This window comes from Cyprinodon variegatus, unplaced genomic scaffold (genome assembly GCF_000732505.1).
Source record: "Cyprinodon variegatus isolate N-32 unplaced genomic scaffold, C_variegatus-1.0 Scaffold730, whole genome shotgun sequence".
NCBI classification, from domain to species: Eukaryota; Metazoa; Chordata; class Actinopteri; order Cyprinodontiformes; family Cyprinodontidae; genus Cyprinodon; species Cyprinodon variegatus.
This window is the reverse complement of record NW_015151183.1, coordinates 106,220-129,286: the sequence shown is the minus strand read 5'-3', so window position 1 is coordinate 129,286 and position 23,067 is coordinate 106,220. Positions and strand designations below refer to the sequence as shown.

The 23,067-nt window shown below is 41.3% G+C and overlaps 1 protein-coding gene across 2 annotated transcripts in view; it reads right to left on the bottom strand.

Annotated features, from left to right (window-relative positions):
• cul1 (cullin 1) overlaps positions 1-22,771 on the bottom strand; it is a 29,053-nt gene extending 6,282 nt beyond the window's left edge. Inside the window, exons 1-16 of one of the 2 annotated variants that reach the window (XM_015395216.1) lie at positions 22,630-22,771; positions 10,960-11,324; positions 8,204-8,378; positions 7,954-8,121; positions 7,665-7,715; positions 7,488-7,578; positions 4,467-4,630; positions 4,224-4,386; positions 4,011-4,141; positions 3,752-3,859; positions 1,733-1,839; positions 1,580-1,628; positions 1,378-1,509; positions 1,188-1,305; positions 663-739; positions 471-589 (exon numbers count right to left, since the gene is read on the bottom strand). In XM_015395216.1, coding sequence (XP_015250702.1) covers positions 471-589; positions 663-739; positions 1,188-1,305; positions 1,378-1,509; positions 1,580-1,628; positions 1,733-1,839; positions 3,752-3,859; positions 4,011-4,141; positions 4,224-4,386; positions 4,467-4,630; positions 7,488-7,578; positions 7,665-7,715; positions 7,954-8,121; positions 8,204-8,378; positions 10,960-11,099 — 1,793 coding nt within the window. In that variant the 5' untranslated portion in view covers positions 11,100-11,324; positions 22,630-22,771. Of the gene's footprint in view, positions 1-470; positions 590-662; positions 740-1,187; positions 1,306-1,377; positions 1,510-1,579; positions 1,629-1,732; positions 1,840-3,751; positions 3,860-4,010; positions 4,142-4,223; positions 4,387-4,466; positions 4,631-7,487; positions 7,579-7,664; positions 7,716-7,953; positions 8,122-8,203; positions 8,379-10,959; positions 11,325-22,629 lie in introns of those variants that run through there. The other variant, XM_015395217.1, reaches the window with a different exon arrangement.
• Positions 22,772-23,067: the final 296 nt, after the last annotated feature.

The window sequence follows — 23,067 nt, the reverse complement described above, 5'->3', positions numbered from 1 at the left end:
AGAGCAGGAGAAAATGCGATTCTTCTGTCTCAAGCCATCTACTCACTCCTCAAGTGGAAAAGTTTTAGTTTCACCTGGTTTAATTTCGCAAAAAGTCTTCTTCAAGGAACCTTTTAGTATTTGATTATTAATCAATTAATCAAAAAATAATGGACAGATTGATCAGCTGAATAAAAAGTTCTTCATCCTTCCTAACATATTAGCTTCAGTAAAGATTGGTTTTCCAAGTTTATGTTAAAGGAAAATGACGTAGTAAAGTTTTTCTTTTCATATTATCTATTTACATTTTATTTTCTGCTTTAAAGCAGAATTTAGCTCTAATTCTCATTACAGAATGTTTAACATTAAATCAGAGGTTATTCAGTCACCTCCTCAGAACTCTGAGTCATTTTACAGAGTTCTTTTAACTCTGTAAAACTCTGCCTCCCATCTTAGAAGCAGCTTCTAAAGGCAGCGGGTCGCAGCATCACCTGTTCTTGAAGCAGTTGGTGACCAGCTCTCCTTTGGACAGGTGGTACAGCCAGGTGAGCTTCCTGCCGCTGTGTCTGCTGGCGTAGAACGCCGTGAAGCGCTGGTAGCTTCGCTCCAGCTGCACACAGACAAAAACCTCAGCATACGTTTCTCTGCTGCTCACAGAAACAAGACGCCGTGTTTTGGTTTACCTCCGACGGCAGAGCGAAGGTGCACGACTGCTGGAACGGCCAAGAACCGGAGCTCAGAACCTGGATACTGAAGTCCACTGAAACACAACAAACCAGTTTGGTTCATCAGAGCAGCTTTGAGCTGGAGAAAACATGACGAGCAGCAGATCAGGAAAACATGATGCTCTTAATTCCTGCATCACTGGAACCTCTAACCTCAGGAAATAACTGAGATTCTACATGATGGATCAATATGAAGTAGAGCTTGAAACATGATGGTGGCGTAGAGGAGATGGTTGGAGCTCGATCCTAGACAGCCCTCAGGTAACCTGCTTCATGCTAAAAATGGCCTTCAGTGTTAAGGCTGGTTTATACTCCAGGTGGTCTGCGTGTATCGCAGTGAACATGCTAAGCTATGAGGGATACACTTTTATTGTGAAACGACTTCCTGTAAAGCTCGTCTGCACATAACCTCCCAGCTGCAGTCTGAGGTCGTACAGTGATGCATCTCTGCCGCTGTCACCCGGTTCTGCAGGAGCGACTTACGGTCCAGAGGCTCCGAGTTGCTGAGGTGTTTCTTGAACTGTTCGTTCAGGTCTTTGCTGACGCCGATGTCCTGGAACATCCGCTGCAGTTTAGACGTGTACTCGAAGCCGCACGCTTGCTGCAGGAGAACATAGACATCAGCTGAAGGTTTCCAGCTGGATGGGGCGGGATGTTAGGGAGCGGCTCTAACCTTCAGCTTGGAGATCATGCTGGCCTCGGCGTCGTCGCTGGCGCTGTTCTGGTGGACCAGACGTTTGGCCAGCATCTTGGCGTAAAACTTCTGGAAAACGTCTTTGTCCTCGATGTACTTGAACACGACCATCTGTGGAGGAGAGGACCGTCCAATCAGAGACTTCGGCTGATTGGAGGGAGAGCAGGAGGTGGAAACTTACCACTTGGTTGAGCGTGTCCTCCAGTTCAGCCTCCTCTGGGTTCTTGGAGCTGAAGAAAGAAGAGAAATAAGCTTCAGCCGTCTGAGTTCAAGAGGTTAGCCCCCCCTCCATGGTCTCAGGTTTAATTCACTCCAACGTTAAAAAGTCACACACCTCTTCTTCAGCAAGGAGTCACAGTATCTGGCCAGCAGCTCAGGGGACTTGCTGGAGGACTGAGCCATCCTGGTCACCGCGTTGTTGTTGATGAAGCGACCACAAGCCTGCAGAGAGACGGCAGACATATTTGAATGAAACCCTCACCCTCAGCTTCTCCTGCTAACCAATCAGATTCCACTGCAGCAGAAAGAAAACCTCCCACTGAACAAATCTGCTCATTATTTAGAGGGAGAAATCAGTAGAACCACTGCGGAAACATCTGATCAAACCTTCTACCCCCTTCTTTATAACATGAAGAAGACTAGAGAGCTTTAAATGTGTGGAAATAAGTTGAAGAAAACAGCTCCTCCCGTCCATTTGTTTACATCTGCAGTCGGGAAAACTGTTTAACAGACCTGAAACAGAGACAAACAGGCAGAACGAAGAGCTAAGTTTGAACTCTCCAGCGATCAGTAGGACTGGGAGGAAACTAGTAGACGGCCTCATCCTCAGGTCTCCATAGCGACCAATAAATGCTGTTCGTTCTACCGTCACAAATATGAATAGCTGGTATTTCCTAGCATCAGCGGTGACTGAGATTTTCATCTACAAAGAACTGACACTCCTCTTTTTGTTCAAATCTAGTCGGTACCTAAACTTGATTTAGAACCAGTTTGGCACATTTTCACTAAAAAAAGGTTCCCAGGCCCCGACTATGGTTGTTTTTCTGCACCAACAGTGATGTGACCTGAGGGTTGGTCAGTTGGAACTGAAAGCAGTAGAAACCAGTAAGAAAACAGAAGAGGTTGGCACGCTGCGCTGCTTCCCTTCCTGGTTGTCTAACGCTCATCGTTGATGACCTCTGCATGATGATCAAAAACTTAATGAGTAGGGTTATTGATCTGTCCGGGGAAAGGAGGACTATTCAGCAGAGCCTTCTGAGCGGATTGGGCGAGGCAACGTTTAGCACCCGCCTACCGCAGTTTGGTTTTAACCAATCAGAAGGTTAAAATAATTATGAAAAAAAAAAGTAAATTGTAGAAATAAAAACAAGTGTGCACCGCCTTGGTTATTTTGGCACCACAGCTTCTCTTTTCATCAGCTTTCCGCTCTAAGAATGTCTGCGTACTTGTGTGTAACGTTGTTTTTGGACAGTAAATCGTGCAGCTGACCAAAACGGGTGTTTGAAAAAGTGCAGGGGGCATGTCCCCCCCGCCCCCCGAAATGATGTCCATGCATCCCTCCTTAAAACACAATCCTGTAATGTGATTGGTCGACCTTTGCTGCATGGCTTGTTGAAAGCTTGAAGCGGGACAAGATAAATTCTCCTGTTTTTCAATGCACAAATACTGCAAGGATTCAGCTTAGAGGTACGTTTATGAAAGCCATGTCAGCTATTAGACTAAACAGAACCAGTTCTAGCTGGAAAGTTCTGTCAGTGGAAATCTGGTGGGAAATTGATCTGAGAGACAGAAACTAATAACCGGATCTAAAGACTCCTCCACACTGCAAAAACGATCTAACAATAAGTGCATATTTCTTAAATTAAGTGTATTTACCTTAAATTTGAGTAGATAAATGAGATGATTTGCCAATGGAATGAGTATTTTTACTCTTAAAATAAGATCATCCTATAATATGCACTTAAAACAAGACAATGTAATGTTTTTTTCTTAGTTTAAATGTAAATTGTATTGTTCCATTGGTAAAGTGTCTCACTTAACTCCTCTATTCATGACAAATGCACTTATTTTAAGAAAAAACGACTAAAGATTTCATTTTTTTCGAGTGCATTAACCTCCTTCCATGACCTCAGATCCTACAGGAACCCGTGGACTGAACCTGACCTGAACCTGACCTGATCAGACTGCGGTTGGATTTTAAAGTCTTCAGAGGGAGGAGCTGCTGCAACCAACGAAACTGATTCTAGGACTTATTGCACATAGAGATGAAGAGAGTCAGGATGAATGAATGTTACAATTTAAAATGAACTAAGCCCAGTTTTTGTTGGGTGAAAGATGGAGGATGACCACCTACCTTATCTAGCGCCGCCACGAAGCCGGCGTCGTTGTTGAAGGCAGACATGACCAAGGCGTTGTACTTCTTATGGACGTCTAGGGTGGTCTGGACGTAAACTTTGGGGTCCTGCAAGATGAAAAAAAAAACCATCTCTGATGTTCTGCTGCTTCTGGATCCGTCGGTCTGCAGATCATCGACCTGCTTCTAACTAAAAAGGCCCAGAAGTCTGCGCCCTGAACCAGAACAGACTGGTTCTAGACCGGGAGTGCCTGCTTACGTTGAGCGCTGCCTCTCCACACTTCTCGATGGCGGCCAGGCCCTGGTTGTGGATGTGGGTCTCCAGAAGTTTCTTCAGCTCGCCCAGACCGTCTGTGATCCTCGACACCAGGTTGTACATCCGGCCCAGATCTGAACACGGAACCCAAACGCCTGAAACCTTCATCCGTCATGAGCCTCCACAGCAGCGGAGAACACAGAGCTGCAGGTTTACCTTCGTTCTTGTCAGCATCCAGCAGGTTCTGGAACTCCGTGTGGAAGATCTCCAGGTGCTTCTCAATCAGGACCTGTTCGCACTTCCGGGCCAGCTCGTCCTGCGTGGACTCGTGGAGGTAAACCTGGACGCGCCGCTGCTCCTCCAGGAGACGCGCCTCCGCCTGAGGAGAACATGCAGATGGTTTCCAGAGGAGCTCAGGCTGACCTCAGGTTGGTCCTGCAGCAGAGGAAGCACTCTCACCTTCTTCATGTACTCAGTGACAGGGTTCTGCTGCAGGAACTCGGTGCTCTCCCGCGTGTAGAAGCGCTCCGTGTCGGTGAGGAACTGGCATTCAAAGTACTCCTTGTAGACGGACAGCGTGGGACCTTTGGCGAAAGCGTCCTCCTCGTTCAGACCCAGCTCCACTGGAAGGGAACCAGCAGCTCAGAGTTAGACTGATCTATAGAAGCTGATCAGATGGGAGCTCATCGTCTGTCCTTCCAACACCTAAACCTGCTTCAGATGCTGCTTCTATCCTCACTGAGGGACAATAAAGCCTGCTTCTACTGGGTTCTACCTTTATTATCTGCCATTTGTTTTCCTAAAGCATTGACCTGGCCAGAGCCCAGTGTGAATGTTCGGTAAAAAGAACAATGGAAAGACAGGAAATGGATCTTCTTTATTGATTAACCTGCAGCTCTCAATGGGCTGCAGTAGAAAAGACATATTTCTTCTGCATGACAGCAGATTTGAACCTGAAAGGAAACATTTCTGCCATTACTCTATAGCAGGGGTATCAGTTCAAAATCAGCGAATTTGAACTGTCCGAATAAAGAAAATCAATAACCAGTAAAGGTCCAGAGACATTTTTAATTATGTGTTACTTTAAAGTCGTAGGGAAGCGACTGCTCCAATCGTTGCAGTTCTGAATTCTCCCGAGTGCACGACTTTACGCGAGTGAATAAGGTGAATGTGATTGGCCGATTATCAAGGGGGCGGGATTGTTGTGGCAGAAGGTTCGCAAGCTCTTTGGTTGTAGCAGGTTTGTCAGAAGCATGTTGCTAACCCGTTAGCAACTTAGTGCTAGTTGGTGACTTAAAAACAACACTGTGAAGGAACACTATGGACAGAGGAAACATGCAAGAGGAGGAGAGTTTAGTGTCGGAGGTCGTGGATGAGTCTCCTCTGTCATCCAGAGGAGGAAAGCGGGATGAAGATGTTGTGGAAGACGAGGCCAGAGCACAGAAGCTTAGTTTGGTGTAGAAGGCTTCCAGCCGTACAACAATCATTCAGTTTGGTAAATAGACCATTTCCTGATTCACAGATTTTATAAAACACCTGATCTGACTGTTTTGTTTTTTCCTTTCCATTTCCTGTTAATAGAGCTTTACCGTATTAACAGGAGAAGCTGTGCAAATGAAGTTAGACACTGCTCTCGGACAACATGCGGTATTTTATAAAGGTTTTAAATCAGGTTGGGTCTGGATTAGCCAGCAGGTGGGTCCAGATCCGGACCACGGACCGCTAATCTGTGACCTCTGCGCTAAATCTTGCTTCATTTCTGTGACATTTGATCCATTTCTGCTTTAATATGAGGAAATAATCAGCAGAGGTCAGACTTACAGACGGATGTTGCGACAGAGGAAGATGGGACGGAAAGGCTGGGTGGAGACAAATTAGCTTTTTTATTCAAAATCCCAACTTGATTTAGTTTCAATTTCAAGACAAGGATATTTAGATGATTTCTCATAAGTCAGGTTGGTTGTTTTAAGGTGACCGGCATCAGAATCAGTGTGTGGAAGAAAAAGTCCCATAAAAGAGACAAGAGAGAGACATTTTAAGGAGATAAGGAGATTTTTCTGTCCGTTTACTTTAAAGTTTGCTGCCTGTGTGATGAACAGGATTAAAAGTGAAACCAGAAATCAGCAGATAGCAGTAATCTGTCCATGCTTAAGGTTTGGGAGCCTGATCAATGAGCCGCTAGCGCACTACAGCTAAATGCTAGCAGGCCCAACATAAAGCAGGACTATGAGCTCAAATCATTCAGTTTTATTGCCTGAATAAAACAGATTTTTTTATATTTATTTGCTTTAATCAAACAGAGAATAAAAACTACCATTTTCTATTAATGAGGATTTAAATTGAGCCACTAAAGGGTATTTATTATGAATCCAAAATAAATAAGCTTTTCTTAGCAAATAATGAAAAAACTAAATATTAGTTTTATTTAATACATTAAATGAGATGTAAATGAAATGAGAAATGTCTGAGATTAATTTCTTTGATGCTCAGGGACAGGTCTGTACAAGATTTTTTTATTGTTCCTTTTCACTCATGTTTGTTAAATGTTGCAGAAAGTTTATGTGAATTACTGATGAAAACGTTAAACTGAGTGAATCAATCGATTGATTGATGCAATTTTTTTCTGAGCTTAAAAACAACTTCAATACAAATAAAGCACATGAGTTTTGATGCATAACTGGAAGAAAATCTAATTTAGTTTTATTTTAATATATAGTTTATTAAATAACCTGATGCTCATATTGTTTTTATGTTGTATTTAACTCTAAAATAATAAATAAATGAACAGAAACCCTTGAAATCAGCAAGTCAGGCTTTAAAATGAAGCATAAATCCACATTTTCTCACTTCTGATCTGATTTTAATCGTTGAATTTGGATATCTGCAGATCCAGATAATTGTCTGAAACCAGAGCTGTTTGTTTTCCTTTTTTCATCATTACTAAGTTGTTTTTAATACAGATTTTCATAAACATAAATGTGTGAATGTCCACATTTATATCCCAAAATGCAACTTGAGATCAGAGTTCAGTCATAAAACGAGTTAGAATTTATTAAATTCTTATAAAGGAGAAAAACTCTCCTGCTTTTGAAAAGATTTTTAGCTTAATGTGAATTTATTATAGAAGTGAACAGATCTGCCCTTTTTTCACTACCTACTATTAAATATCAGATCAGTACATCTCTAGTAGAAATAAATTAAAACCCTGATTGTCGGATCACGGCTGAGGTGCAGTGGATGAAAACGTCCAGGTTTAGTCTAAAAACTTTATAAAGATGGACCTGAAGGGACTAAAGGACTCGTAACAGCTGCAGGCTGTTCTCTGCACACGGCGAGCTGAAGGGTTAACAGCCGGATCAAGATCAAGTCAGGGGAACAAACTGCCTTGTGGTCCGGGTACGTATGGGAGCGTGTTCCTGTGATTGGCTCAACACCTGCTGCTCGTCTCCCTTCCTGTGTGTGCTGCATTTAGGGACGTACCGTAAGACTGGACGACGCCGCTGATCAGCCTGGTGTTGATGGTCTCGCCATTCCTCTCCCTCTCGATCAGCTTCAGAACAGCGTTTGTTACCTGACACACGAACAGCAGCGGGGTAAACACTGACGGCGTTTGCTTTAGTTTCACGCTTCAGGGCTGTTCAAAGAAAGCAAACGCACCTGTTTGTTGAGAGGTCGGAATAAACACTCCCTCCAGGTCACCAGAGCCAGCTGTGAGGAAACAGGAAGACAAAGGAGGGGAATTCACTTTCATCTGCTGGTGTTTACATCTTCTAACATTACACACATTTTCAACATGAAATATTTTATTTTTACGTGACGATATGATTTAAAGACAAAGTGTGGCGGGTAAAGCAGACAGACAGGAGGAACATTAACAACTTTGATCCCAGAGAGCAGAACGGGCTCCAAGCAGAAGCTCCTGATGGCCGCTGCGGCTCAGACTCACAGAGTAGATCTCGTAGATCCCTTTCCGTCCCTCGTCACACTCCCGTCTGACCCAGTGGCGGTTGAGGTAGGCACAGATCCCGTTCAGGACCTTACTGGAGAAGCGGTAGTCCTCCCACTGCTGGGTGTAAAACTTCAGCACGCACTCATCCATCAGGTCCTCGCCGTCCTGCGGACAGGAACAGGAAGTGGGGTCTTGAAGCTGCAGAGGGATGAAGATGCTGAGATCCAGGCGAACCCGTGATACTGACCTTGAGCAGGCTGGTCAGGTAGTTCTTCAGGAACTCCTTGAGTCGCTTGTAGAGCTCCAGGCCGACAAACTGAGCCCCGCCAGGAGTGGTGGACTTCTTCGAGGGTTTGGTTGGAGGTACAGAGCCCCTGCCCTGGCTGGACTGGTGGACGCTGGTACAATAGTTATATACATGTCTGGATGCTGGGTTAAGGAACAAGAGTGAATCAGGAGTCCTTCACATCTACGCTGAAATGAGGGCAGATTGCAAACTTTTCTCTTTGGAGTGATTCTCCATCTCCTCATGCTTCAGAAAACATGAAGCCAGCGCAACAAAATTGATCCAATGCAAGAAAATTGCCCACATTCTAATCCCTTTGCAGTGTCTCTGCAGGCTTCACTGAAGCCCATTTCAAACATTGGGACCTTATGATTTTAAACTAGGAATTTTAGATTAACAGAGAGACATGTAACTTTTCCCAAAGAAAACTGGTGCAGTGGTTAGCACGCACGAGGCTGATTTATACTCAGGTCGTCTGCGAGGGTGTTGCAGTGAACACAGATATGCCCCGCCCCCTTCCGCAGACTCTCTGCTGCACCTTAACTGTAGATGGCTGCAGAGAGGAGGCCTCTGATTGGTCTGATCTGTTCTACACTATGCGTATTTCCTGTTTGGTACTTTACCGGCTTGTTTTGTTTATATTATGTCATTGTGGAAAACGACTAGCTAGAAGATGACCAGCTAGAAGAGTGAGGTGTGCTAGAACGCTGGGACCCTTTTTCCACCTGGATCCCCGCTCTTTTTCTCCCTCATGTCGCTCTGTTGTCGGACAAACTTGCCCCCACTTCCTCAACCTGTTTTTCAACCTTAATAGAACCCCAGAAGAAAAACTAACAAAGCAGCAGCATCAACACCTAAAAATAGAAAAGGTTTTAAATGATCAATGCAGCCGGCAATTTGAGAGGGAAACAGCCAGTAAGGCCAGAAAAACAACAAATGGGTTTCAGGAATTTTCTGGAAACAAAAGTAGACATCCAGGAATGTAATACGCTGAATATCTGCACAGCTACTGGAAATAATCAATCGGTAGGAATAAATGTCTGAAAATAAAGTTACTTTTAAGACTTAATGATGCTGCAGAAAACCCATCCATAGGTTAATTCCTCAATATTTAGTAACGCTACAAATAAAGCCAACTGTTTATCGGGACTTTATGGGGTGAAATCTTGTTCCAATACCTGAGCAAAATATTGCTATAGTGTTTTTCTTGACCTTACTTTTAAATGGAAATAAAAAAAAAATAAAAAAAAAGAGTGATTAAATGTTTCAATGGAAAAAAGGTTTTCTTTTTCAAATCTATCCTTCACAAGTTTTTTTTTTTTGTTTTTTTTCAACAAACATTTTTACAGATTTGCTATTGGGATTTTTAAAATTATTTTCCCCATTTTATAATTATATTTTTTTTCTCCAAATTTCTGTTTTTCAGATTGAGTTTTATGAATTGTAGTCTTTCCAAATGGCATTTTACAGATCATATTCTCTCTACTTCCAGCCAAATAAAAACATTCCCCCCCTGACCAATAGAAATACGTCTTTTCTACTCCTTCCTGGGAAAAAAACACCTCAAGAAGAAAAGGAGACCTGGATAACGCAACTTAAAAAGAAGGCAATTCGTAAAACTCAATCTGAAAACAGAAATTTGGGGAGAAAAACAATTCAATACATTTTCTAAGAAAATTTGTAAAAATAAATAAATTTTATAAAAGCATTTTTTCCACTCAAGAAGATTTTTGAAAGTTTAATTTCTCAGATTGCATTATTTTTCCAATTTTCAAAAAGTGTTCCTTTCTTGCAACAATACTGGAGCAATATTCACCCCATAGCCTTCAAGCTTGTGGATGTTTTCTACTTTTCGGGGGGGTTTAGGAAAAACCTGAACTCTTTAACAAAAGCAGGTTTGAGCTTTAAAGAGAATGAAGTGACACGTCAGTGCAGGTTATGCTCAAACACACCCAGAGCTAAACGTCCTCACTGAGAGGTTAGCATGACTGTAAACTTAAAGATAAATCAACTATTCTTATTTATTGCATTTATGATTTGATTGGTTATCCATGTTTGGTTTTTTAATTGTTCAATTCTGTTTGACTCAATGGAAACATTTAACTTAATAAAACAGAGAAAACATTCAGCCTCTCAGCAAACAAGCATCACCTGTTAAAACCTTAGATTTATGTCTATAGTAAATCACAGGGTTATTCTGGAAACCAATTAACTTTTTACCCTCTGATATATATAGTTTTTTCTTCAAAAGTCATCAAATACATTTTATCTCTGTAGGTTGGATCATGATTTTGCCTCTTCAGTTGATTTCAATTCATTAAGAAGAAAACAACAAACACCCCTGAAACGTCTTTGTTGTATTTCTGGAATTTAAAGTCTATATGTTCTCAGAGCTTCGTTCACCTACCTGCTCCTTTGTAACAGGTAGGTGGTGCATTCACCCAGGTTTGGGTTAAAATAAAGAGATTTTAACACTATAATCACCGTCTAGATCCTGCTGCCCCTTTCCAGAGATAAAACTTCAGCTCTAAGAATGGAGAATATTGATGTATGACTTCCGCAAAGTAAATTAAGTCATTTTCCTAGTCACCTTTATCCTGAAATCATTTATAATTTACTGATTTAAGTTTATGATTTCATCCTGCTAAGCATCTTGATCCTGAAACACCTACATCTGTGTCAGACTTATTTCCTATCAGCTCCCGTCTCCAGGATACGTGTAGAGCTCCATGTAGCGCGACTTGGCCATGCTCTGCCGCGTGTACACCTGCTGGATGCCGGCCCGCAGGTCGTCCCATATCTGGTCCAGACCAATCTGTTTCAGTCCGTGAGGGTTCTGGGTCCTGTTAGCCGACATGGCGGGACTCCCTCGTCCTCTCCTCTCCCAACCCTTTCCTGCTCCTCTCCTCGGCTGATGTAGGTCCTGACTCGCTGCGCTCTCAGAGCTCGCAGTCCATCTGGCGGCAGCAGAAGAGCTCGGGGAAGCAGGTGAACGGCTGTGAGACGGGATGCGGTCCCCTCTGCACGCCTGGATGGCGCTGTCTGCCGCTCCTCCGCCTGAGGACTCTCTTCACCAGATGACCTGGGAGGGAAAGCAGAGGAGAAGCTTTCTCAGTCACATGACTCTGAATTTAAAATCCAAAAGGTCAGAAATCAGTGGGAGAAGTTTCCGTTTCCCCAGCGGTGTGTTGGTAAATAACCAGGTACGCCACATGGATTTACTCTGCTGACACCTGGCTGACAGTCTGACGTCACTCAGATAAACACAGATTAGTCCACTTCCACAGCGACCTGACTTCCTGCCAGCTCAGGTTAGACAACAGACAGCTTTCTCAGCCTGGGGAAGAGGTTATGCTGCAGAATAAAACACCTTTCTGTATTTAGCCAAGCATGGCCGTGTGATTTATAAGATTAGCTCCCTCCTGTCAGATTCAGCAGTTCAGAGGCGGGACATTCAGGCCATCAGAGACTGAAAGCTGGAATTTCACCCATGCTAACAGGAAACCAGCTGATGAACATCATCTTCTGCTGCATCAACACCTTTCCAGCCAGAGAGACTGAAGGACAAAGACATGAGATCCCCAGCAAATCAAACTCCATGTGCTGCTCAATACATCTATAAAAACTCCAAAAGCCTGATTTATGGCGTCCCAATATAATATCGATCCTTAAGTTTGTAATATTGTTTTTTAAATGAATTGTTCCCTAAAACAATGGGGGATATGCACTACTTCCTCACCCCCCCTCTGGACTCAAACCCAAACAACATGGCTACCACGATAACAAAATAACTGAATGATGAACATCTTCTACTGAATTTACAGCACCTGCTTTTTGATCTCTAGATTTACTTTTGATATCAGCGTGGTAGTATAATATATACCGATATTGATATTATCAATATATATATTGCCATTTGTGACTATATTGCATCGTGACTCTAGTATTGCGATGCGTATCGTATAACACCCTTACCAATAATCACCCTATTCATGTTAGAGAAAGTGGAAGTTTGGATCGATTGAAGGAACAAAAGAAGAAACTAAATTATACAAGGTTTATGCAGAAATGAGCATCTCCCTCTCATACATATAGAAAACACTGCAAAATCCATCATGTTTACCGTCGACAGGCTGCAGCCATGTTATTTCTGCATATGCAGCCTGAATTCCTCGTTTTATAGCCACTTCTGTTAAAAAGTTGCATTTTCCCCCATTCCCTTTTTCTTTTCTTTATTCATTCTTGGCTTGTTTTCCAAACACACAGCTTTACGATCAACCAGAAGCAGTTCTGTTCAAAGTTCAAATACGTGGAACCAGTTCAATATCTGATATATATGACGAAATTATTATAAACGCTTTTTATTTTTAAATAAAGCATTTTAAATGCCCCAATAATCACATTAAATAAAATGTAAGTGAAATTAATTTACTTAAAAAATTATAATTTATGACTTTCTAATTTTTTTTTTCTTAAATGTTAATTTTTTTTATTATTTTTATTACATTTTTTCAATAATAAAAATACAAAAAATAAATAACAAAAATGAAAAATAAATAAAATGAAAAAAATATTAAAATAAATACAAAAATAAAATACAAAAAATAAAAGTAAAATTTTTTAACTTTTAATGAATTTAATGACCAGTGGAAACCCTGTTTGAAGTTGTGTGATGATTCATCAGAAGGCTTCAGTATCTTTATCCCAGATTATGGCAGCTGTCGGCCAAAGATGGCGGAGAGGGTACAGCTGTGTGGGCAGCACTGCTTTATTCAGCAGCATCAGGCTGTGATGCCGTGACACCAGTGGAAGTGGGGAGGTTTAACCAGTGGGGTTCATCATCTGGGATAAGCAGTGACCAGTACAGGACAGTTCTCCAAGGCAGCTATGATTAGGGTCCCACCCAGAAGGCTGTTTTTTCTTTAACACAAGCTGGGAACGCTGGGAGGCATTCTATCGTTAAACCAGTGAGATTCATTATTGGAATCCCTCCTCAGTAAATATGTGAAAACAGTCTGGTTCTGACCAACAATGAGTGAAACAAAAACATAAAGGGACTTTCAGAAAGAACAGGCTGCTCTTCAGCAGCACCTGAGATATAATTATAATAATGAAAACAAGGCAGAATAGCTGCATTTAGAGGTAGACGGCCACCCAACTGCAAACATGACGTCGTTCCAGTGATTTCTACCTAAATTAAACCTTAGAAAACAACCTGAGATCATTCATTTGATTCCCCTCAGAACGTTTCATATCATTTTCCAAGCAACCCTCCTGGGAAAACCCAGAGAGAGAGAAGGAAAGCTCTGCAGTCAGCTCTCCGCCCTGCTCTGTCTGCAGCATCAGTCCTCCCACGTCTCCACTAACGTCCACAGGACTGCAGTCAGCTGTCCCCGCTCACCTCAGTCCACAGCAGACAACCAGGAAAGTCATGGAGGACGTTTCCAGGAGGTCAGACCATCGTCTCTATGCTACAAATAACTCTGTCGTCACAATAAGCACATTTCTAACTCGGTACCAACAAAAAGGCTCAATAATTGAAATAATGTCTGATAATAAAAGCTGCACTGAAGAAGAACCGTACTCTTTTTTTTCTTTTTTTTTTTTCTTTCCAGGTTTTCCTACCTCGCATCTGGTTTATAAAATGACGATGATATATAATATATTTCATTAATATCATATTCAATGGCAACTTCAATCATCAGGGTTGGTCGCCATGGTTTCTAACCTTTTCTCATCATTCAAGATCTCTGTTCCTTATTGGATGCTTTTTTTTTATGGTTTTACATTCATAAGAAGTTTTAAAGTGAAAATGATTCTAAACATTGATTATTCTAAGATCCCCAAGAAGAAAACGAGGCATTTCTGCGTAGACGTTACTTCACTGAGTTACTGTTATATAGAGGAGAACTGTTCAAACAAACGGCACCCTCTAAACGGGAATGATTGTCATTAAACCATCTAACCCGGCATTAGGCCTGTAAACAGCTCACTCTGGGGCTGCAGAAACATCTGAATCACATCTGGCAGTGAGATTACAGGAAACATCCACCTCTCTCCACAGTCACAGGCTCAGGTGGGACCCGGTACTGCAGGACAGACCAATCACTGGTCTGCTTCTGACATTTAATAACTAATACTGCTGACTGAGCCGTCCTAACATAATGCATCCTGGTGGCTGTTCATTTAAAGTAACGCGCTGCTCTGACTAACAGCAGGTTCTGATTTATTTCTTCAGTTCAGGAAACATTGAGGCTACGTCCACACTGCAGGTCTTTATGCTCAATTCTGATATTTGTCTGCAGCTGTGTATCAGTTGCTATCGTGTCGTTTTTACCATGAAGATGGAGGAAAAAAAGGTCAGGTCAAAATAAGTTATGTGGATTAAACAGACTAATTTAACTGAAATTAACTAAGAATAAAGACAGATCTCTAGCCAGAACTCCTCCAGTGCCATAGTTTTAATCAGGGGTGTGCAAAATAATCGTGATGATGATGCATCGTGATTCTAATTTTCGTGATCTACTGCATCGATTCTTGACGCCAAGAATCGATTATTAATTTTAAAAAATGAATAAATAAAATTGCATGAATGGTTGGCGAACATCAGCCAAAAACAAGTGCAATACCACTTCCAGTCCAGTAGATGTCGCTGCAAATGTGTTGACGCACGCTGCCTTGTGTCACAAGCATTTCCGGCCGTGGGATACTGTGCCGAGTCATTCAAAAACAAAACATGGAGGAGAAAATATTGCAATGCATCGCAATAATTCAAGTATCGTGATGCATCGTGATAGAATCGCATCGTGGCCTGTGAATCGTGATTCGAATCGAATCGTGACTTCTTTGGCAATACCCACCCCTAGTTTTAATTTCACCTTGTTTAACTGTGAATAAAATCTGCTTTAAAGTATGTTTAACTATCCAATTATTAGTCAAGTAATCACAATAATTAGCAGATTATCAAAATGACGGTCTGATTGGAACAATGTTACATTTTTAATGCTTTATTTCAATCTATCTCAATCCTTTTTGGTGATTGGTGCAGCCTGATTGGTGCATCTCTGGTTCATATACCTGCTGTGATCCATCAGATCTCTGACATCTCTGGGCTGCTAAATGAACCATTCAGATCCTCAGAGTGAAATCAGACAGAAACCAGAAAGGATTTATCAATAGAATCTCCAAGCCGGTTCCGGGTCTACCAGTCTGTCTAATCCAGTCCAGTGAGGTGCTTCATTCAATCAACCGTTAACAGAAGCAAACAGGAGTCCTGCATTTCCATCAAAACCACACTCCTATCCTCCTTCCTGGAGTGCCTGGCCGTTTCCACAGTAACCGGAGCAGCCCGTACCTTTAGCGGACCTCAGATGGTAGCTGGTTCTGAGAGCGTGTGCTCAGTGCCAGTAGAAATGAAACTGGTTCCTTTCTCAGCAGCAGTGATCAGGTTTCCGCCTCCTGCTGCAGGAGGCCATCAGAAACCAGTCCCTGAGGTATCGGACCTATAATCAGCTCCAGAACCGGGCTAGTCAGGGGACACAGGAAGTGGACAGCAGTTTTTAAAAGGCTTGCTGTTAGGGCTGGGCAACATGCCTTTTTTTCCTCCCCTACTCAATCTGATTAACCAAATCTTTCATCTTCCTTAATTTTCATAATAAAAACAGCCAATGACATAAGCTACTTCTAAAAACTAGCTTTGATTTCCATCATCTCCTTCATTTAAAAGGCAACGAAATCAAAGCTGTGAAAAATGCTGCAAAACAATCATGTTTCACAACAATGAAAATATAAACAGTAAATGTCTGCAGCTGGTGGGAATCACTTAATCTGCTAGTTTATCAGCAACAAGGAGACGTCTAAGAACAGGAAGTGATGAACTGATGTCACTCTGAGCTATAGAGGGGCTAGGAGTGGATTGGTGGGAAAAGAAAAACCTAAAAATTATCCAAAAATTTAATCTTTATCAACCAAAAAAGAAGATGAATTGTTAAAATCGATTAATTAACTCACCCTGCTAGTTTTTAAGCAGTCAAACTCCAGTTAGGTCTGTTTATTTCCCTGCAGAAGGCAGCAGAGTTTAAAAGTTCAAGAACCTTCAGAACACATCTAGAAAAAAAAAGAAAAAACTTCTTGTGATCAGAAATTCTTTTTGTTCCCTAGTTTTGATACATATGAAAACAAAAATGTATTACAAACAACTTTAAAAGATGGCAAAGTAAAGGTTTTAAGACGCTTTTCATAAACTGTGATAAATTCTTCTGGAATCAAGAAGATACCAGCTAAGAACAAAACGTTCTTCTCAGGAGGAAGCCTCCCTCGATCAGCCCGACAGACAAAGCTGCTCTGCATTCCACCAGCTCTCATTCAACACCTATGAATAGTTTGTTAGACCACAGGTGAGGGAGTGGCTGCGGGTTCAATTCCAGAGCAGGAGAGTTACTGCAGGAGCAGAGAAGAAAAGCTCAGTAAATCTGATTAGCTCGGTCATCCCGATAGCCTTCATCCCCAAGCAAACAATGCATCTACAATCGAAGGCAGCGTCTCATGGCTTACTTTAACTATCCAGCAGCATCTTCATCCACAACCTGGAGCTTTTGCTTTAAACACCAAAGCCACAGTGGGGATCCCAGCAACAAGCCTTTGTTTACCTGAAACATCTGTGTCCACAAACCATCACAATCAAAACCGGCCAGACTCAATCATCAGCTGCGTTTGATTTCTGCAGCGCTGCGTTCACAAACACACGCTGCCTTCAGCATCACCGACTTTAAGCATCTTGGACACAACTTAAACCATTTAAAGAGGGCCTTTTCTTTCACTAATACTGATAAATACATCAGCAACCTCCAGCTGTTGCAGTGACTCTCCTGTAACTTTTAGATCGATCTCTTCTCTAACAGCTGAATCAGAGGAACGGATCTTAATCGGGCCTCTGCAGAACTTAATGACATCCTGAGCGAGTCATTTGTTCGCTTTATGCGTCTAAAAGCTGCAGCCCAGTACATCTAAAAAAAAAAAAAAAATAGAACCATACTTCATCTGAGACCCAAGAAGCCAATCCTATATTCAGCATTAATGGAGGAATTTAGGATGATCAGCATTAGAAAATGTATGTCTCTTAACAGAAATCAGAGCGTCTCTATAACAGGAAAACATGGGAGTGAGGAACTGTTGCAGATCGTAAACTATCAACATGTGAATGATGCAGTAAACACTGTGTTCAATCTGTTTCTTTGCCAGAGATCCATCTGTTCTGATAAAACAGAAAATATATCGATCATTGCTTTGGATGATGAAATAGAGCCATGTTTAAAAAAAAATCTAATTCTGAAACCATTATATTAATCACTAAAGATTGACTCAAAAATTAAAGATGGCTAAAAAAAAGCTTTTTTCACTATCCTTACAGCTGCTATTAACTACCACTGCTTTTATTTTGCTGTTGAATATTAACACAAAACTAGTTTTAATATGTTGCATAAATTTAGGGTTTCAGATAGTGTTGCACTGATACCAATACCAGTTGGGTAGGGGCCCCGATCCAGCACTAAAATGGTGGCATCAGTATCGGCGAGTACCAACAAATATAGAGCACTGATACCATTTTGAGAGCTAAAAGGTTTATTCAACTATTGTCACCCATTCCAGGAAGGCAATAAAAAGTTCTACTGGATTCACTTTGTTTTAGTCTTTTTCCTGCTTCAAAGGTAGAGAGCAGCTTTACAAAGCCATGATGGCAATTATTTACATCCAAGTAGTCTGCAGTTCCTCATATAAACACACACATCAATTCCAAACAGATGGTATCGGCGATACTGCACAGCCAGGTATTGGGGCCAAACATTAGTTTTTACCAGCAATCTAATTTAAGATCAGAAAGAATAGACTCTTGAAATCTGAATCGACTTCCAGCTCAAGGGTAATATCTGATTAACACAAATTAAAACTTTACTGAAAGCAACCCAACATCAGCTTTTTATAGCTGATATTTTATTGCCACTGTCATAACTCAAGTTATGGAAGAAAAAACAAGTTTTGTCACAATATTGTGAATTTCCGCTGCTCAATATAACATTGATTTGTCAGTTCTTACTATCGCTTTTAAAAACAAAACATTTTACCTAAAACAATGAGGGAAAATTGGCACTGGCAGTCCTTTAGCTGTGAGGCAATCAGTGGAAGACATGGACAGACTCTAACCACAAACAACATGGATACCAGAATAACTAAATGATCAATATCTTCTAATGAACATATACAGCTCTTGCTGTTTTATCTATACATGTAATTTTGATAGTTGGGAAAAATATCGGAATATATAGTGATATATGCTGTTGCGCAGATCGTGATGATATCGCACCGTGACCAAAGAACCAAAAAACTGCTGGGCGATGTTTTGCAGTGCAGCTTCTGCTGGACAAATGCTGGTACTACAGATCTGATCTGGTCCTGACTAAAATCCGGTTTATTTTTCCAAAAAGTGGAGCCTCATCATTATAAACCTCTCATTTATCATTTTTATCCTGTTCATTTTATTTTGCAGTTGGTGTTACAAATACTAACGCATTGAATTTATCTAAGAAACGCTGCCAACAGACAGGCCGATCCCGTAAAGAAATCCCACAATATGTTTCAGTGAAGTCATTTCCTGTTTGGATATTTGTTTGTTTTTCTTGTGTCTCCCTCTGGTCGGAATGACAAAAGGTTTTATTCCAGTGCGTCCGTCTCCACTGAACCTCCTTTTATCGTTTCCTCAGCATAATTGAGGAGAAATGCCAGCTGAGAGGTGAATGAAGCTGTTCCCCATGAGCCCGCCTCCATCTCCTGATGAAGCAACCAGAGTTTCTCTGAATGAAGAACCCGTGCCCCGCAGGTTGAGCACTGGAACCAGTTTGTCATGTGAAGTTCTTCTTACCTGCAATCGACGCAGACAGGGACAAACTGCAGGCTGAATGTAACAATAACTGAGCTCCATGACGTCAGCACGTTCCTTCTTAACTTCTTCTGGCAGACAAGCTGCAGTTAAAACATGGCTCTAGGCTTCAAATTATTGTTGCATGACTGATTTTTTTTCAAACCCCTGAGATGTTTCAGAGATGAGCAGCAGATCTGCCCTCCCTCCAGATGAGACACAGACCTGCAGATCACAACCTGACCAGATCCTTTCAGCCGCTTGGTTGGAGGCTTAAAACCGACTTCTAATGAACGCGATCTGTTTACGTAGAGCTGGCAGAAGTCAGTCGTCTTATAGAAGCACTTCAGCTTTGCAGAGCAGCGTGGTGCAGAGCCTCCTCAGCATGTGTGACTGAGCCGTTTCCAGAGGATACATGGTGTGTAGCACACGCTGAACGCTGAGTAAACACCGCTGGTGAAACCTCTGGGTTACATTTCCACATGCACCAATATGCATTTGATCAAAACACAGATATAAAGACATCAGATACAATCCACCAGGCCTCCTGTCTGCAGATGATCTCAGAAGATGTTTTCTGAATAAACAAGCTTCACTTTTAACAGACATTTGCATCATTTGTAGAAAGGGAAGAAAAATTGTTTTGCAGGAACATAATCAGAGCTATTATGAGCCTCCACCTCTGTTTCAGTCTCCCACTTTGTAAAAAATCATGTGCAGATCAGTCACTGATTCTTAGCCAATAACCCACATGTACATATTTGACCGAACCTCTTCCTGGACCAGAGAAGAACTCGCACCTCCTTACCACGAGACAAGACTCTGCCTAGTCAGCCATTCAGAAACACGCAGATTTATCAGCTCAGAGTGGTAACATCCTCCAACGAGGGAGAGAAACTCAGCCTGAGCTCAGATTAAAGCAGTGTTCAAATGTTAGGGACAACTCTTGACATTTTGTAAAAAAAAAAACATTTTCATTAACTTATTGATTTAAAGATAATCAAGGGGAAATATCAGAACTTAATTGGGATGAGAAAAGGAGATAAAGCTATCAAAAACACCAGCAACTAACAAGGAACCAAGATGAGAAACAGCCAAGATAAAAAGTCCAGATCATCCTGAGAGGATATGATTACCGGAAAACTCTGTGGAGCGTAATGATCCGTCTCACTAAGTTCAAATCCTGTTTATTCTTCAATTTTCAAAAAAAAAATTACAGATGTGGAAAAATTACATGAAGGACTTGAAAATGTTGCTATAACAGCCTGTTACAGACCCTAATCCTGGCTGAAAGCGACCCCGTCTGAGAGCTGTAATTGAAAATATAATAATATGAAGAAAACTACCAGAGACCACCTGATATTCAAGCACGTCTGACCCGTTTTACTCTCTTAAAAGCAACATGTAAGCAAAGGCGATGTGGACCTAAAATCAAAACATTTTGTGGCACCATCACAATAATGATATAAGTGAAAATAAACCATAACTTCATTGCAGTTTTTCTCAGATACCTGTATGGCTGTGACTACATGTCCCACAACCATACAGCTCCTGATAGATATAACCATTTAAAATCAGATTCATCAGGTCACCAGTGACATAAGTAGAATTTTTAAACTGCAAACTAAGTGTATTTAATCGCATTTTTGTGAAAGTTCTGAAAACGTAGACATCTTTTTGAGCATTTAAACTTTATTAATCCTAATTTTCTATTTGGAACAGGGGTCTTCATCGTTCTCCACACCAAGGACCCCAAACTGTGAGATGGAGCGGTGACCCCTAATTATATATACTGTATGAAATACTGTTATATCAAACTGGTCCTATAGTCACTCTATTACAGATGGAGTCATGTAATGAAAGTAATTTCTCCCTGGGATTATTAAAGTATTTCTGATTCCTGGTTGATGGGACAGGTGTTGTGAATGAAATGGTGCCCAGCTTGAAAGAGCTCCTGTGTGTCGCTGAATGTGAGCATTGATGACTGAAAGACATCTTCTGTCTCCATTTATCTGTTTACTACCGTGTGTTGAATTCATGTTAATTTGGATTTAAAGACATTTACTGCAGGGGGGGAATATAAAAAAAAAGTGATCCCCATGCAATACCTCTATGGACCCCCTAGGGGTCGCGGACCCCCTGTTGAAGACCTCAGATTTAGACCATAAATCCATATTCTATGTATGACAACACATTTATCACAATAACAGTAAAACAATCAAAAAGCTCAACAGTACAATATTTATCTATGAATCGAAAAATTCAAGTTGTTTTCATTAAATCAATATTGTTTTCACAGCTAGAGCTGTTCCTTTAATAACTACCTACATTTGAGACAAACATTCAAAGCTATAGGGCATAAATCAAATTTATAGGGGATAAAAGAGCAGGGTAATTTAATGTGTGACATTTATCATACTTCTTTTTATGCTTTTCTACTTCTTATATAGTTTATTTGCACTTTGATGGAGATAAACTATCAAAATGTCCTATTTATTTAACCCTGTACCTGTATTCGTGTCCAACCATCACACATTATCTCATCATTTAAATGTTCCACCTGTTAAGTTAAACTAAATTCATTGCATTAAAAAGCTCTGCCTGTCTAAATGTTATCAGTAAGAAGGGCCTATATAGACTTTCCTAAACCTTGTTTTTAGATATATAGTGGCAGTGGAAGAAAAACAGTTAAACCTATTTTTATTTTCAAATCAATTCAGATTTAGGGATACATTTTAAGAGAAAGAAACAAAGTAAATAACTTGTAACTAGCTGAGAAAGATCTTTGTTTCCTTTGCCAAGTGGGCTTCAGATAGATTTGCTTCCTCTATGATTTCCAGTATTTCCAAGCATGAGAGCAATAGATCAGCCCAGGCGTCCAGAGAACAGCCTCTATCTTTAGGTTTAGCTCAGGATCTCACTGTTTTCCAGGCTCTCCAGGATCCTGAAAAAGCGCCAGAGGGCCGAAGAGCTCCTTTCAGGGTCTGCTTGCTTTATGTCCAGTCTCCCTAACCGGGTTCAGGCATTTTAAATAAACAACAAACACACACGGCATATATTCAACGAAGCAGAGCGTTAGTTTTATGCTTTAGTTGCTTCTGGTCGAAGTTCGACACAGCTACGCAACACTGGTGCTAAGTCTCATTAGCTTCATATTAGCCTGTTAGCTCCACGGCATTAGCCGCTGGGGTGGACGAGCTTTTAGACACGGAACACCGCGGATTCCTAAAGGTTACCCACCCAGCTGAACATCATGTTAACTCTGGTATCTTTATAGATAACCGGTGTGTCCTGTGGGGTAGAGGCAGTGGCCGGAGCAGGCAGGGTACCTGGTGTAAAATGGCAGCCTTAACGTCGATAATGAGTCAGGAAAACACTCTGCTAACCGTGTAGCACTAGCCAGCTAGCTTTTAGCTAAAGCCATCAGAGATTAACGCCAATAAATACCAATCAGGGCTTTAAAACACATTCTTACCATTTTAGGATCGTCGCTATGGCTCTTTAGTCGCTGTTGGGATCGTTTCCAGGCCTACAGAGTCGTTGTTCCCCCCTGTGTTCCTGTGCTCACAGTGAGCCCGTTCACCGCCGCTGCTCCGCTTCGCACAAAGATCAGCAATGTACCAGACGCCTTCACGGGCCTCCGGAATTACCACTTATCACCACTAAGAAGCGTCTAAATAAAATACCAAATAACTAAATAAATCCATATTTAACGTTTCCCGAGGAACGAAGAATTGATCCAACTATCAAGCTTATATAAATAAATGCCTGACCCAAAAGTCTTTAAGAGATTTAAAATAGTAGTTTTAATCCATGTGCATGTGAATCTACATCATATGACTCTGAAATATACATCACATATATATTGTAATGATAAATATACATTTCATTTAATATATAAAAGCAATTGATC